The sequence below is a fragment of the Musa acuminata genome, chromosome BXJ2-6 (assembly GCF_036884655.1).
Source record: "Musa acuminata AAA Group cultivar baxijiao chromosome BXJ2-6, Cavendish_Baxijiao_AAA, whole genome shotgun sequence".
NCBI lineage: Eukaryota > Viridiplantae > Streptophyta > Magnoliopsida > Zingiberales > Musaceae > Musa > Musa acuminata.
In genome coordinates, this window is record NC_088343.1 from 33,057,881 (window position 1) to 33,075,859 (window position 17,979).

The 17,979-nt window shown below is 35.7% G+C and overlaps 1 protein-coding gene and 1 long non-coding RNA gene across 3 annotated transcripts; one reads left to right on the top strand and one right to left on the bottom strand.

The window, feature by feature from the left end:
- Positions 1 to 12,371: 12,371 nt before the first annotated feature.
- On the bottom strand, positions 12,372 to 14,601 carry LOC135615290 (uncharacterized). 2 transcript variants are annotated; one of them, XR_010487953.1, is made up of 3 exons: positions 13,867 to 14,598; positions 12,810 to 13,790; positions 12,372 to 12,735 (listed from the first exon to the last, which is right to left on the bottom strand). It is a non-coding gene; the product is annotated as an uncharacterized LOC135615290 (long non-coding RNA). The 2 variants fall into 2 exon arrangements; XR_010487952.1 differs by having other exon boundaries at positions 12,810 to 14,601.
- An 86-nt stretch (positions 14,602 to 14,687) lies between these two features.
- Positions 14,688 to 17,979, top strand: LOC135615288 (large ribosomal subunit protein uL5-like). Its single transcript, XM_065113579.1, has 5 exons — positions 14,688 to 14,819; positions 14,906 to 15,013; positions 15,238 to 15,280; positions 15,372 to 15,567; positions 17,553 to 17,979. The coding sequence occupies exons 1-5, from the start codon at positions 14,817 to 14,819 to the stop codon at positions 17,749 to 17,751; spliced, it is 549 nt and encodes a 182-aa protein (XP_064969651.1). The 5' UTR covers positions 14,688 to 14,816; the 3' UTR covers positions 17,752 to 17,979.

Consider the following 17,979-nt stretch of genomic DNA (forward strand, 5'->3'; position numbering starts at 1 on the left):
GTACCAAAAGTGGATTTAGGTAAAACCTTATTCATTTAAAATTAGACTCTTATATCTTTCTTTTGACACTGATATTGAAAATTGTGGATACCGAATACTTACCCAAAATTGTGGATTCTACAAAATAGGGATCAAAATTTCTGACTTTTTGATACTAAAATGCCTATAAGTCCCTGTTGGAAATTCTGATTTGTACCAAACTGACTTTATTTAAAACTACACTTATAGATCTTTCTTTTGATATATCGATTGAAAATTTTGGAATTCAAAAGCCTATCTTGTTATCTATTGAATCTGACCCTATGAATTCTACAAAACAGTGATTTTAGTTTTGACCTTTGGTTGCTAAATCAATGGTAACTCCTTGTTGGAAACCTTGATTCATATGAAACTTATTTCATCAGAAAATAGATTGTTATATCTTTGGGTAATAGCTTTCTTAAGGGTATTGGAGCATAATTGATAATCTAAAATATTTATTCGATGTGCCTCTCGAACTCTGTCAGAAATCGAGCTTTGGTCGATTTCGCATATTCTGTTTTTATTCATTTGAAAATAGATTTCATTTAGTTTTCTTCACTCAATTGAGGTTTATATTAATGCTTGAATTCTGATTTGCTCTTGTCTATAAATTATTTACATTCTTGAAACATATTGTGTAACGTTTATGCTATATCGTATTGACTTATATAGGCATATGTATATCCCATTGTTCTGCATTTGCTTTCGATATGTGTGTATTCCAGTTTCATTCCTTTGGATATTGAATTCATCTAACCTTCTTATTTGAATTGAGCTATATATGATTGCTTGGAATCTGTGTATACTCTTGCTTTCATTTCCTGTCAAATCTGAATACATTTGTGAAAGATTATTGCTTGCATCGTATTAACTCATAAAGGCACATGTACATTTGGTTATTCTGCGTGTGCTTTCGTTATGTGCTATTTATTATTTATACTGTCCTTTTGTATTATGGTGTTGTGAGATAATATGAACCTTTACTAGAAATGGTAAAGGGAGTTATGCATAGAGCCTGCGATGCTCTGCTGGCCCCCTCTGACTTCACCTAGACGTGGGTGGATGGAGCTCCCAGACGTGGGAGACTTCTGTCTGGTGGTCATTCAGAAATGGATGAATCACATTCTGTCTATGGTCTCATTATACCTTCTGTATGTTTGATATGATATCCAGAGCTTTGGTTATGTATTTATGTATGCGCTTTGGATAAGAAAGATATGAATGCAACGTCAAATACGACATTTCAGCTTCTGTTTCGTATCATTCTTTGATATGCTCCGAAATGTTTCATTCGTTATTGATATGCTCCGAAATGTTTCATCTATTATTGGGATGCTCCGAAATATTTCATATGCTATTGATATGCTCCGAAACATTTTCTACGCTATTGATATGCTCCAATTACTCTATTCTCCATTTGTTTTGGAACCAAATATGTTTCGATTGAAATGACACATATGATTTTGTATCGAATGAGATGATATCCTTAAGAATTCTTGTATTCTGTCTTGCATTATGATACCTTACTTGTTTGAAATCGTTCCTTTTGTTCTGAATATGCTTTGTCACTTGCTAAGCTGTTTTTATCTCACTCCGTTGTTATATAAAATCTTTTAGGTCAACTTGTCACTTTTTGAGATGTTTGAATTTGGCTGAGGCAGTGGAGAGCTATTCAGAATTATGGGCAAGTCTTGTTGGTTATAATGTTATTGTTGTATAAGTATATTTTGTATGTAATAAAATATTATCGATGAACCGAAATGGATATACCTTGTAAAAGTGTTATACGATCTCTCTTATTTGGAATTTCGGAATGTTAAGTCTAATTTACGATGATATGAACTTGTGGTAAATGGGTGGAGTTATTATATAAATTACTTAGCTTGTGGATTTATAAATGTTGTTCATGTTTGTTAAGTTAGCTTGGGTTACCATTAATGTGAATTATCGAGTGATATGATATATGATTATAAACTGCATAAGTTTTATAGATGTGAATTTGATAGAATATTTTTTAGTATCTTCAAATGTTAGTTTGGATCCTGGATTGGTTTGTGATGAAAATTTTAAATATTATCGATATTTTTTTAGGGGTGTGACAGAGATATATATATATATACATATATATATATATATACATACATACATACATATATACATACATACATACATATATACATATATACATACATATATATATATACATACATACATACATATATATATATATATATATATATATATATATATACATACATATATATATACATACATATATATATATATATATATAATTCAAATTCATTTTTTAGGCATGAGAAAAAAATCTTTTGCTAGCAGCGTTGAGATTGATCATCAATTTGATGTTGAAAACCTAATTGTACTTGTCTATATTTTTTAACTCTTTACTGATGATCTAATTTTGAGATAAATTTTTTGTAAGATGCTCAAAGTCTTAAAAGTACTAAAAGCCGCTCCTAAGTTAAAAGTGTTCTAGGTACTTTTGAAAGATCTAAGTGATATTTTCTATAGTGATTTATGATAACGTAAAATTTGTTGGCTTTTTTTTCGATAAATTGAACACCACATTATGAATTTTGTTTGATTAAAAATATTTATTATATAAATTTTAAAATGCATTGGTCCTATCCAATTGGATTAAATCGAGTTTGATCAATTAACAAAATGATGGTCTAATTTTTCAGGATATAGTTTGGAATTGGGTTGGAGATAATACTATTTACATAACATCATTATAAAATTAATCGATTACAATAATTATAATTATACATAATTTTTATACCATCCCACAAATATAATTTATGTATATTTAAGTAGCATTATATATATATATATATATATATATATATATATATATATATATTCATAAATGTTATTTATATGGGAAGGGAAGTAGAATACCAATATTCTCTTATGTGGTCCAACGTAATAACTTCCCATTTTGGCATAGAATCATCTTTTTTTTTATTCACAAGATTCAAAAGAATTATTATAGACTATCATTTGAAACACTGCCTTATATATATATATATATATATATATATATATATATATATATATATAAATATATATATATATATATATATATATATATATATATATATATATATATATTTGTTTATAAGAGGTAAAAGGTGAAGACATAATTTAAGCCCGAAACATAATACCTTATCAAAGTTGTTAGAGCTGACCTTAGGAAATTTACAAAAAGATAATTTGACACCATATTTACGTAGTTCGATCAATTGACCTACATCCACGAACGAACGAGGAACAAATCATACTATAAAAGGGCCAATTATAAATGCCTTAGGAAAATGTTCCTAGGCCATAAAACACTTGAAACTACTAACTAAGAAAAGCCCAAAGCAAACAATTAGGTTTTCTTGTGGTGCATCTAACTTCAAAGCCCAAGCCCTTATTTATAGTTGTAATAGGAGATAACAAGCTTGATTTTCTCGATATGGGACTATGTGGGACTTGCCAAACTAACAAATCTCCACATTAGCATGTCCCAACATTAACAATTAACCAAACTTACTCCACCTTCTTCACAAAAGCCCCAACGGGCAATCACCAATAATGAACACCAACCAAGTCCAAGCATTGCTTGAACTTATAAACTGGAAGAGGCTTCGTAAGCATATCAGCTGGATTGTCTTTCGTATGAATTTTCTAAATAAGGACCTTTCCATTAGCAATGATATCCCGAATAAAATGAAACTTCACGTCGATATGTTTCGTCCTCTCATGATACATCTGGTCTTTACTCAAATGAATAACACTTTGACTATCATAGTAAATTATAGTAATACCTTGATGCAAATATAATTCGTCGAACAAAACTTTTAACCATAAAACTTCTTTGATCACCTCTGTCACTACCATATATTCTACCTCTGTAGTAGATAAAGCCACGACAGGTTGTAAGGAAGATTTCTAACTAACTGTATAACCGTAAATGCAAAAAACATAGCCTGTCGAAGATCTTCGTTTATCAAGATCTGCAGTATAATCAGAGTCGACGAAACCAACCAAAGTGTCACGATTTTTTTCAAACTCCAAATAAGCATATGAAGTCCCTTGCAAGTATCTAAAAATCCACTTCACAGCCTACCAATGTGTTTTACCTAGGCGAGACATATATTTGCTAACCATACTAATTGCTTGTGAAATATCTGGACGAGTACAAACCATTGCATACATAATACTACCGATGACACTGGAATATGGAACTTGCACCATATATTCTTCCTCTTCAACTAACTGTGGTGACTGAGCAGCAGATAGCCAAAAATGGTAGCAAGAGGAGTACTCACTAGCTTAGTGTTTTTCATTACCTCTCCAAGACTTTCTCGAGGTAATTTTTTTGGGTCAATAATAATTTTCCAACTCCTCGTTCTCTTTTGATCTCCATGCCAAGAATTTTCTTAGTTGCTCTCAAATCTTTCATTTTAAATTTACTACTCAGCTGCATTTTTAAAGTGTGAATTTCTGATAAATTCTTAGCTGCAATAAGCATATCATCAACATAAAGCAACAAATACACAAAAGAGCCATCAATTAACTTCCGAAAGTAGACACAACTATCATACATGCTCCTTGTATAACCATGACCAAACATAAAAGAATCAAACCTCTTATACCACTGTCTTGGAGACTACTTAAATCTGTACAAGGATTTCTTTAACAAGCAAACATGGTCTTTCTTATCGTCAACTTCAAATCCATGAGGTTGCTCTATGTAAATTTATTCTTCAAGTTCACCATGTAAGAAAGCTATCTTGATATTAAGTTGCTCTAATTCCAAATGATACATGAAAACTAAAGCAAGCAAAACACGAATAAAGATATGTTTAACAATAGGTGAAAATACGTTATTAAAATCAACACCATGTACCTGACTATAGCCCTTTGCAACCAATCGTGCTTTGTACCTTGCATCTTCAACCCCTGGAATATCTTCCTTCCTTTTGAAGACTCATTTGCATCCAACAATTTTCTTACCTGAAGGCGGCTTCACAAGATCCTAAGTTCTATTCTGATAGAGAGATTCAATTTCTTCATTCATCGCAATCAACCACTTAACGGAATTATCACAAGAAACTGCATTTGAGTAGATAGTAAGCTCACCAACTTCACTTGTTTCTTCTACAATAGACAAAGCATATGCAACCAAATTTGTATATCTTTATGGTGGTCGAATATCTCTCCGTGGTCTATCCTTGGTTATAGAATATTGCTCTTCCTCTAGATCATCTTCGATAGTAGACTCGGGACCATCTATTGGAATTCTTTGAGTATAAGAGTTTGACTAAAAAGAATTAGAACTACCAATCTCAAGCTCCACCTGCTTCTACGCACTATCATTTGTACAACTAGTATATTCTTTTTTAGAAGATAACATAGACAATTCATCAAAAGTAACATCTCTACTGATTACAAATTTTGGGGATTTGGGATCAGAACACCATAATCTATATCCTTTCACCCTAGAAGCATACCCAAGAAAAATATACTTTTTAGCTCGAGGCTTTAATTTTCCTTCATTTACATGCATGTATGCTGGACACCCAAAAATTTTTAAATTAGAGTAATCAGCAGGAGTACCTAACCAAACTTCCTCCGGAGTTTTAAAATTAAGTACTACAAAAGGAGCGTGGTTGACAACGTAACAGGCCATATTAATCGCCTCTACCCAAAAATTCTTTGTTAACCCTGCATTTAAGATCATACACCTTGCTCTCTCCAAGAGTGTTCTGTTCATACGTTCGGTCACACCATTTTGCTGAGGCGTCATTCTAACAGTACGAGGCCGAACAATTCTTTCATTTTTGCAGAATTCATCAAAGTCACCTTCACAAAATTTCATGCCATTATTTGTTCGAAGCCGCCTAATCTATTTACCTGTTTACTTCTAAATCAAAGCCTTCCATTGTTTAAAGATTAGAAAAATATCATTTTTATGCTTCAGAAAATAAACCCAAACTTTCCTGGAATAATCGTCAATGAAAATCAACATATACTTGGCACCACCCTTAGACTGAACACGAGCTGGACTCTAAAGGTCTGAATGAATATAGTCAAGAGTACCTTTCATTTTGTGAACTGTTGGAGAATTGAAGCTGACTCTTTTCTGCTTTCCAAAAATGTAGTGTTCACAGAAATCCAGTGGCCCAGTACTCTATCCGCAAAGAAGACCCCTTTTGCTCAATATGCTCAAACATTTTTTGCTCGTATGACCCAAACGCATATGCCATAATTTGATGATATCAGAATCAGACAATGATGATGACGAGATTGCAACCAAGCCCGTGATAGTAGTTCCCTATAAAATATACAAGCTACCAGACCTACAAGCTTTCATAACAATAAGAGCACTTCTAGAAACTTTCATAACTCCACCTTCAGCTGCGTATTTACACCCAAGAGCCTCTAGGATGCCTAAATAGATGAGATTCTTTTTTAAATCAGGAACATGTCTAACATTAGTGAGCGTCCTCACAATACCATTATGCATTTTAATTCGGATTGTGCCTCTACCAACAACATCACACGCGGCATTATTGTCCATCAAAACAATTCCACAATTACAAGATTTATATGTGGAAAACAAATATCTATTAGGACATATGTGATAAGAACAACCCGAATCTAAAATCCATTCATTTTTAGATCTCATCCTGTCATTAGTAGCAAAAAAAATATTTTCAACATTCTCATCAGCTACTATACTAACTTCAGCGGACTCAGTAGTTTTCTCAATAATTTTTCTCTTTTACTTTAATTTATTTTTTAATTTAAAGCAATCAGCCTTAATATGCCTCATTTTATGACAATATCGGCACTTCAAATTTCTATGTCTTGATTTAGATCTAGATTTAGATCTACTATTGTCAATTCCCTTTTATCCGTTCTACCCCTGACAACCAGACCCTCAGCCTGATTCCCTCTACTTTCCCCAGTGATATCCCTGTCTATCTGCTCCTTAGATTTTTATGCAGATTTAATTTCCTGATATGAAAATTTTTTTTTTTTCATAAATCATAGTATCGCGGAAATACTTACAAGATTGGGAAAAGAACACAAAAGTAATAGGGTCTTATCCTCGTCATCAATTTTCATATCTATATTCTCCAAATCCATAACTAAGGAATCAAATTTATCAACATGTGAGAGTATAGATGTACCTTTAATCATCCGAAACATATACAAACTTTGCTTCAAGTAGAGACGATTCTCCATTGTCTTCTTCATATACAAGGCTTTAAGCTTGTCCCACATGCTCATAGCCGTAGTTTCCGTAGCTACCTCCCGTAAAATCCCGTCAGAGAGATTTAGAATAATGCTTGATCGAGTCTTCTTTTCCATACCCGTAAGATCTTCCTTTGACATATCATCTGGAATGTTCTCAGCTCTCTGTAGTGCCAAATCAACTCCATCTTGAGTTGTCACATGCCGAAGTTGATATTTCTATCGAATTTCTCGATAACGATCTTTGTTATTATCAACGTTGCCAAAAGATCCCAACTGACCTAAGGAAATTTACCACCAGACTTACGTGGTTCACTTAATTGACCTACATCCACGGACGAAGGAGGAGCAAATCACTAGTATATAAGGGATAATTATAAATGCTTTAGGAAAATATTCCTAGGCCATAAAACATCTGAAATTATTAAACAAGAAAAGCCCAAAATGAACACTTAGATTTTCTTGTAGTGCAATAGGAGATAACAAGTTTGATTTTCCCGTGGGACTACGTAAAACTTGCCAAACTAACAAAAGTATTTATTTCTCACCTAAATTAACCCACACTTTAAATAAATATTACCTTATAACACCTTGAGATTCTCCATTATCCTTTTTTTTTATTCATTGAAAAAATGGAATCTTAATTATCATGCATGGTTTTTCCTTATAGATCTTGATCTCTTTTTCTCTACATTTCATGTCCAATTAAAATACATTTATATTGACTAGAACACTTTTGAAAGACAGCAACATAGAGCAGGAAAGGAATCTTACAAGAGATGGGGGAGGAGCTCTCAATCACACTGTGGAAAGATTTTTAGGTCTCTTTTTGGAGACGTTACTCTTATTAAGATTACCTTCCAATCAATCAGATTGTTACTTTAATTTTTCTGTTAACAAATTCAGAAATCAACAACATAAAATGGAAAAAAAAAAGAACACATGAAACTTCTTATCTATCTTCATATGTTCCATTAAAACATAGAAATATAGAGTATATTTATCGAGCAATCCAACTTCCTTTCCAATGTTGGATTACTTGTTCTCTTAAAGAATTTTCGTTGTCAGTTAACTTGATTCTTATTCTCAAGCCTAACATCGAGCATTCTTATTTTTGTAATATCATGACTAATTAGATAAATCACATTTTGGCCAAAATTTTAGTTGACAAATATGTCTTGCTGAATCCTAATATTCTCATGAAAAAGAAATGAAGGTCAGAAGAGTTGAGAGGCTATAAGATGGCTTATAAATAATCAGTATCATTGTTTAGGTATCAGTCCATCATCAATCATAATCTAACATTAAAAGAAAGGAAAAAAATGGCTTTTTTGTGATACTCACAGCAATGCTTTTGCATCATAAAGCAAAAGAGGAAAACATTGTTTCTCTCTCTCTCTCTCTCTCTCTCTCTCTCTCTCTCTCTCTCTCTCTCTCTTTCCCTCTGTTTGTTAGCCTCCTGTGCTGTTTCTGTGAGATGATGACTCCCTGAAATCTTAACCATAGGAAACATGTGTTCAGTGTAGTGCATTTGAGCTGCTGCATATCAATATGCAAAGATCATGTCTAATTTGCTTATCAATATGTTGGTTCTGTTAATATGCATATATATGTTTGCTGTTAATTCTCATAAATCATAGCTTAGAATCATGGATGGTGGATGAGATGATGATCAACAATAACTTGAAAATTAGTTGAACAAGATAATTCTTTTTTTGCTTTCCTTCTTAGTATTCCAACTATCCTGTTAGAAAGTAATTGCTATTTTTAGAGTCCTATAATGACTTAGGATGTGAATTATGACAAAGGATTTAGGTAGGAATATGAGTCTCTAGCAAATTAAAACTTATTGCGATGAACATCTCATCTCATGTATAGCTAGATTTTGGTGAAGGAACAAAATGTGAGAAAACAATTTAGGTGTTCTTGGGGTTTTCTTTTTAGTTAATCTTTTGAAGAGGGTGAAAGAAAAGATGAAAATAATATGTTTTTTAATATAAATTAATTAGGGAGTGATGGATATGACCCACCGATCAACATTTGGTGAAAGCTGACTGAGAAGAAGGATGTTAAGATAATAATATCTTATTTAGGGTATTAAAAATAGCAAACATGTATTAATCCCTGACTAGTATTCCTAATTAATTAAGGCCTAAGTGGATGTTAAAACTGATAGAACTATCGTAATAATTGGTTAGCGGACTTGGAATATATTTGGAAGTAATATAGTTGTGGTCTTTTTGGAACGAAAAACATTACAGAAAATTTTTATTTGTCTTCTTTGAAATCAAGATCAGATAAAACCTTCACAAACTAAAAAGAATTGGGTGCATTATAAGAACAAACAAGACTTGTTAATCTCACCGGTTTCTTCACCATCTTTGGCTTATGAGGAAGCCCTTATAACTCGCATGCTTCTCACTTCCATCTACGACTACTCTAAGCTTATATCACACATGAAACAGAGCGGAGCACTAAGCGTCAGCTGACGCAACTCTCAGCTCTCTCACGTCCACTCCAATGCCGACATGGAGTTCATGGGAGTGCAGGCGCAGCAGATGGCGGGCGGAGGACCTCCTCGGCGCGCCGTGCCCCTTGTTGCTCGGCCCGGAGGGAGGGACGCGCTTTCTGGCCACGGCTAATGCTGTGTGTGTCCTCGCCGAGCGGACCGCCGGGAGCATGAGAAGGAGAAGGGCGAACACCACCACCAGCTTGGTGTTGAGATCCATGTCATGGACTAGGGGAACCTTTATGGAGGGAGAGAGAGGCATTGCAGGTGGAGGAGATTTAAATACGAGGAGGGAGATCGAGTCGAAGGCAATAATTTGGACTGATACTAAATTCCCGAGAAAGAACACGTAAAAAAAATATAAATTCGAGATCTTCCACAGGATTGGATGTGACATAAATCTCACTACAAATTAAATCTACTTTGCTTCGATACCCTACTTTCTAGGACTTTTTTTTTATGTTTTATAAGCAAGGTTTTTTATTTTTATTTTTTTTTGCAGTTGAACAAAGAATCAAAATCCTTCCTCTTATATTTTTATTATTGAACACTCTTAACTCTTGGTGGAATACTTATTTTACTCTCTATAAAGATGGTTCTAAATGAAACATAGTTGAATTTTATTGTTTAATTCATTAAAGAAGTCGATCGATCGAATCTTAAAAATTTTGATCAATTTTTAATTTTACCTTAAGATAGATACTATTTATGTGTCTTCGCTTTTTATCCTTTAATAACTATTTATTAATTTTCTAAATAAAAAAAAGTTTATATTTTGATATTTTTCCAACATGATTAACAGACACTAAATGGCTTCCCAAAGAAAAAAAATATGAACTTTATGGGCAAATGGGACTCTTCCCTGTGATGCTAATCTGATGCACCAAACCACTGAGAGAGGTGGAAGATGACTTTGGATCGCTTACTATTTGACAACGAACACTCCCAACCCAGAAAGAGAAATAGAGGTTGTAGGAAAAGCACATTCTTTTCATCCATGGCTTCAAATTCTTTGGCTTCTTCTCAGGGAATGAGTTTGATTTCTGCTCTGGTCTTGCTGCAGGATATGATCGATGAAGGAACACCACCAATTATTCCTGGTTTCTCTCTCTCTCTCTCTCTCTCTTTCTCCATCTCTCTCTATCTATCTCTCTCTATCTTTGTGCCAACCAGTGTGAGGACTTGATCTCTATTCCTTTTAGGGTATCCGTTTGCTACAGAGTATGATTACATGCTGGAATCAATTATTAGTGGTTCTCCCTCACTTTCTTTTAAGTGCAGAATTGGATCTCTATCTCTGTAAAGAAAGATGATGATATAAGAAAGGGAATAAAGCTGTGCTGTCATCGATCGTCACCCGTCGACGTTTCATAACACGTCTTCCGATTTGGATTGCAACTCTTAAAAGATTCTTTTAATTAGATAACCATTTTTTTCCCTTTTAATATTTCAACATATATTTAGGTCATTTGTTCAACTTGTAGTCCATGCATAATTATACTTTCCCGATGGCCCATTCCTTTTAGGTTATGTTGTCCATGGCCAATGTTAAATCTTTCTATATATATATATATATATATATATATATATATAGTGTCAATCAAGGAGGTGTATGGAAGGCAAGTTGACTTGTTTGCATGGAGATAATTGAGGAAGAACATTGTATTATTGCATTACCATCCAAAACTGACCAATTTTTGGGGGACAATGACCAGATTTGAGAGCTACCTCAAAAGATGCATGGAATAATGGAGTAGTAGTGTTTCAGCTCCTGTCAATTTCACCAACTTTGAGGGTGCAAGGTCTTGGATAAGATCCCTGAATACTTTAAATCAATTAATTGAGTGATGGAAGAAAAGGACATGGATAAACTCTTCACAATTGACATATATAGATTACATAATGCAACACAAGTCTAATGATATAATTTATAGCTTAATTTATTTGCTAATAACATAATATGATTGTTTGCCCAAAGTAATTTTTCCCATAGCAATAGCAAAACAAACGGTAAAGTAAAAACTTAAACTTGACTCTTTAATTCCTCAATTCCGATAAAAAGAATTTGATATAAATTCAGAGAAAGACAAGGAAACACCGCAAATGCAAAACCCTAGAGGACCGCATCATCTGAAAAAGACATCCACTTCCAGTTGCTTGGCTATATCGTTTTCTCTTGATTGAAACAGCTTCTTGTAGTTTTTGAACTCCACAAAGACTCACCATTGAGGCTAGAGGATCCCTTCAGGCATTCTGTACAGGGTCAGGCCACATCATGGGTCATAATTCTCAAGTTGTCCTGACCAATGATAGGTTGTAAAGCTCATCCAAACAAGTTGAAAGAACACGAATCCACAGAGAACACATATCTATAGGCAGCTGAATTGAATTCATTGCTATGCCACTTGCACTGCACTGTTAAATCTTCATAGCTTTTGTAATATCCAATGTGATACATTCTTCTTGTCTGTTATATAACCTATTAGACAATCAAACAGCTGCTGATGATCTATGCTATCAGTATTACAGCATATCCTTTGTTTCAGGTGAAGTAGCCAACAACTAATTAGCACTAAAACACAGGATATATTTAAGAAAAAAGAAGTGTTGATACAAATTGTTCACTTTGATAAACAAAAACCCACAAAGGTGTCCAATTCTACATGTAAATCTGTTACAAGCTTCTTTTTCCTGGAAACAATTAGAGACTTCAAAAATGAAAAGTCCAGCTTTGGAACATCTAGTCTCATGTTTCCTATTGCACTTGATGGAGCTATACTCTCACCAAATTTACCAGCATCATCAAAGTAGCAGATTAACCTTTTTCTTCAAGACAAGATGGCAGTTGCATGGGCCAAACACCGATTTGATGATCCATTCCTTCCATCTATCTAAGCCTTCAATCATGAGGGAACACAATTGGATTGTTCCTGCTTGAAAGAAAAGCAAACTAAACATTAGCTGATTGTCGATTCCAGCAGAACACAGCATCTAGGTGAATTACCTCACAAGTGTTGATACATTTCTTGGGCCACCAAATCTTTTACATAGCACTTCTTTGTGATTCGGATTCAGCAAATCCAGACACTATAAGGGATCATGGCAATCTGCATCTCTGATGGCAGTATCAGAAGAATCTCTAAGCATTTCCGAGCAATAACATCCTGAGAGCTTGATAAGTAGAAGAATGCCAACTTAAATGTCTATTTCGAGTTCCCCAAGTGTCTAGTATTAAAGAATATCAAAAGATTCAACATTAAGACCTACTTCAGATTCAAATCCAAATTGCTTGAGCTGTAGAAACACAAGCAGAAATTACAGCTTTCGTGTCACCACCATCCAAGTAACTGGATGGTTGGTATCATGGAGGGGTTTGCCCACATGTCAGCGGATTGACAGCCAGGAGAATGCTTTGAGTCAAAGAACTGTGTGGAATGATCAGAATACAGAACTAAGGTGGTGCAAGCAATATATACTTTTGCTGACCCCATCAAATACACAACACTCATGCAAGCAATAACGTGGCTATATGTCACATAGATTTCATGCGAGCAATATAAAATTTTGTTGATCCTATCATACAACATTCACCACAATCAATAATGGACAGCATTTGACATACTGATAGAGGACATATTGGTCCTCAATCAGAACTTCTCGAGTGGACATCAGCTTGGTAGAAAAGACAATGATAAACCACATCAAAAATCGGAATGGAAATACTCAAATATTTTATGATCGGGAGAATATTTTCCCTAACTGCAAGTCAGGGACCCCGACTACAAAAGGGCCTGTTGCTATAGCGCATGGGTTCTTCTATCTCACAACTACACATACTCAGATTTCCTAACTTGAACGTGGAACCTTGTACCAAGGAAGGTCCTATTGTAGGAATGAAGGTGGTTCAGCCTTGAGGGTCTTCATCATCAATCGTCCAGGACCAACGCCGTGCTGAGAATCGGACCATGGACTGGGTTGAGCGCACCTTCCACCCAGGAAAAGACACCGATATCACGATCTAACACATACGTATCTGCTAACATAACCATTTACTAACTTACCTGACTGTAATACTTAGGCATGGCCACAGCAGGAAGGATGCACAAAATGGTCACCAAATCAGGTCTCAATCAAAGCTGCATTTAAACAAACGTCATGTGTGCTTCACTGGGCATATCACTTTCTGAATAACCTCCAATCAATGTATTGAATGAGATGATATCCTTCTTCCCATTTCAACAAACACTTTCCAAGCTCCTGGCATACTCCCACATTTTGCATACATGTACACGAACGCATTGGCAACAGTGAGATTCTCCTACCTTCTATCAACGATAGATTTCACAGAAACAGTCTCCCTTCCGAAGCAAACTCATCAAACAGCTTTCCACCTTCTACCATATCAAACCAACATGAATATAAGCTTTGATCTCAAAAAAGCTATAGATTTGGACACAGAGCAATGGACTTGGCAATCAAAGCTGGAACTTTTTAATTCACGCATTAACCCAATGGCCTCATTTAGATTACCCATATCGAAAAGCCACAGCATCACAGTGCCAGAATCGATCCTCTTCTCCTCAGTTCATCAAAGTGGAGCTTCTTCTCATGGGTCTTGAAGGCAATGATTTAGGTCATGGGACGCAGAAGAGGCTCCGACTCTTTCGTTTCCGAGGATTGGTAGGGCAAAGAAGCCCACTGATGGAGACCTCAACTCGAAGCAAGAGGAGAAGCGACGGGATTTGCCGCTCTAAATTGGGAGGCAGCCAACGAAGCGCAATTTTATAGCAAATTTTTATGTCAATTTATTGCTTAATATTATTTTTCGTTTATTAGAGTTTTGTTTTTACTTGAAGGGGCAATCTCGTCTTTTTATTTCGACTGGAAACCCTAAAATTGACGATCAGGATTGGCTGTTGGGACTCCATTTAGGCTTTCCTCCCCTCCCCATCGCTACTCTGCCCGAGACGAGACTCCAAACTTGCCTTCCGACCCTCGCCGATCTCCCGCCATGGTCGATACCTTCGGTTCCACCTTCCCCCACTTCCCTTCTCCTTATCCGTTCGCTAATGGCGCCGCTGCCCCTTTTCTTCTTCGCAGGCTTCCGAGAAGAAGCTGTCGAACCCGATGAGGGAGATCAAGGTCCAGAAGCTCGTCCTTAACATCTCCGTCGGTGAGAGCGGTGACCGCCTCACAAGGGCCGCCAAGGTATTGAATCTTTGGTCCGATATTTTCCCAGCCGTCCTTGATATTTGCCACTGTAGTGTTTAGTTCACCGAGTACCTTGATCCGGTCATCTACTGATGTAGAGATTGTGCATCCTCCTCGATTTTAGATTTCTTGGAGCGGCCTAAAGGAGGCGACTTCGATACTGTTTACTTGCATTTTGCATCGGAAGTTCTATATATGAACTATGTTCCTCTTGTATGCAGGTCTTGGAGCAGCTAAGCGGGCAGACACCGGTGTTCTCAAAGGGTTAGTATTTTCTTTCTACCAGTTTCTAGCAGTAGATGGCTCCAAGTTTCGGTCTTGTTCATGATTCTTGACGTTATTGACGTCCCTGCAGCACGATACACTGTGAGGTCCTTTGGGATCAGGCGTAACGAAAAGATTGCTTGTTATGTCACGGTCAGGGGTGACAAGGCGATGCAGCTCCTGGAGAGTGGACTGAAGGTGAAGGAGTACGAGCTGCTGAGGAGAAACTTCAGCGATACTGGCTGTTTTGGTTTTGGTATACAGGAGCATATCGATCTTGGAATCAAGTAAGCTCGAATTAACCCGTTGCTTCTGCTCACTTGCTTTCTGTACGTTCGTAACCGACCACTTTGTCCACTCAAGGAAATGCATTATTCTGCTAGCTTGGTTGATAGGGTTCATAAATTTATATCTAATTGCGTGGGATGAGATCGTATAGTTTAGGACTATATTATGCAGTCAATACCAATTTTGTATGGTTTTGTTTTATTGTGTTGGGTAGAGATTTCTTTTTTAAGTATATATTCCTATTTTTTTTATTTTGAGTAATTTTGATGTTTCTTTGAACCAAAATAAGCTGTTAAGGCTGTGAAATCTAGTGCTTGCCTGTCAAAAGTCCTAATATTTGGATTGAGTTGGATAACATTTTGTATCTCCTGGTATTAAAACTGTGTTAGCGTGTTTAAGATGAGCTATGGCATAATATCTCTGGTTGCTGATTTGGTAAAGATTTAATATCTGATTTTTTTATTACTTTTTTTCGGAATTTTCTTTTAGGATTACAGGAATATTTTTCTGTGAAAAATGTTACATAAATAGGATTATTTCTGTTTTGCCAAATGAGCTATTAGTTTGTTTGCAAATATTGCTTTGAGTGGCTGCAACAACTATTTTATCCATTTTAGACAATGTTAATAAAAGTGATTGGGATACTTATGTGCTGTTTCAATTTAATAGTCAAGATTTTATGGTATTAATTTGATTTACATCATAAGGAATTTATAAATCTGATGGCTTTACGTTTGGGATCATGTTTTTCATTTATGTACTGCATGAAGTTGCTTTAAGTTTGACTTGCATTAGACTTATTGGGAAGAGTTAATATGGTATTGGTACTGTTGGGTTAATTTTTAAATTTTATAATTTTTATGTCTTCTTGGTTTAGTTTTCTCAAAGTTTTTAATGTTGTTAATTGCCTATACTTCTGTAAGGTAAAGGCATTATCTTTAACATAGAACCTAAGCAACTTGGCTCACAACTTTGGACTCAGCCCACGATTGCTTTGTGAATGGCTTGTTCCAACGCTTGATGGATGGTAAGCATCGAAGATGGTGGAAGGTGGATGACAAGTTAGGAAGGTGGTCAGGCAGTTGAAGACAAATTGGTGGTGACAGAATTGGAAGTAGGATGGCGTACAGATGGTGGTGCAGGAGGGATTGTGTTGGTGTGGAAGTTGTGACTCGAGTTCCAAGTGATAGTGGCTGAGGTATCAAAAAGGAGGAAAGGAGGGAGGGTGGGAGCAAGCATGGAAGAATTTGACTGATAAGACCCTAAAGTCTTATTGTCGCTCTGATACCAAATGATAAGACCGTAAAGTCTTATCGTCGCTCTGGTACCAAATGGTAAGACCCTAAAGTCTTATCGTCGTTCTGATACCAATTGATATGACCCTAAGGTCTTATCGTCGCTCTGATACCAATTGATATGACCCTAAGGTCTTATCGTGGAAGAAAAATGAGAACTGGGGATACTCTGATACCAAATGGTAAGACTTACCATTCAGCTGAACAACTGCCACCATCTGCATCTCCCTCATGCCAAGCCAATGCCCGGTCGGCTTAATGCAGCTTTACTGGCCCTTTTTCCGCCACAGTTTTACTTAACCATTATCAGGAGCTTTAACTGGCATACTGGCCCAAGGAGAAGTCCGAATATAGGAATGTAGTCATATCTGAAAGTGCAAGGTAGCAGTTGTGTATCAAAGGGCAACAACAATTTATAATTTGCTAGTTATTTATATCAACCTCAGCTCAACTTATAGATTGATCTAGATTTAGCTATATTCCTTGATAGATTAAGAGTTCCTTAAAACTAGTAACTCCATAGTCTTCTTTTCCCATTAATGAAGTTAGATTAGTTATTAATCAAACTTATTTGCTTGTTTGAAGGCTTCTACTTTACCTCATATTGATAGCATTCGTTTGACATTTTCTCACCACTCAAAAGTCTTGGTTGTAGTTGCTTTGTTAAATCCCCCATGTTAATTTTGCAGGTATGATCCCTCGACCGGTATCTACGGGATGGATTTCTTTGTGGTCTTGGAATGCGCAGGTTACCGGGTAGCTCGTCGTCGCCGATGCAAGTCACGTGTAGGAATTCAGCATAGGGTTACCAAGGAGGACGCAATGAAGTGGTTCCAGGTCAAGTATGAGGGTGTCATCCTCAACAAGTCCCAGACAACCACTGGTTAAGATTCATGATAGCCCAGAACATTATCTTTGATCTTGCCTTTGCCAGCAGAGTTTAGTGGTTCCATCGAACTCAATTGCTTTTACAATTTGCAATCTCTACTCGAGTATTTTGATCCTGAAGGAGTTGGCAAACTTCATTTTAGTTCAGTAATTAATGGAATTGCTTCAAGTCTGTAATCTTACTATATCAAACTGGAATGTTAGCGTGGTCAGTAATTATTGGCTTGA

Bases quoted from the DNA above. Each gene is read 5' to 3' on its own strand.
- LOC135615288 (XM_065113579.1), top strand. The intron at 15,281-15,371 runs GTTAGTATTTTC...ACGTCCCTGCAG, and splicing joins GACACCGGTGTTCTCAAAGG to CACGATACACTGTGAGGTCC. The intron at 15,568-17,552 runs GTAAGCTCGAAT...TTAATTTTGCAG, and splicing joins CATATCGATCTTGGAATCAA to GTATGATCCCTCGACCGGTA.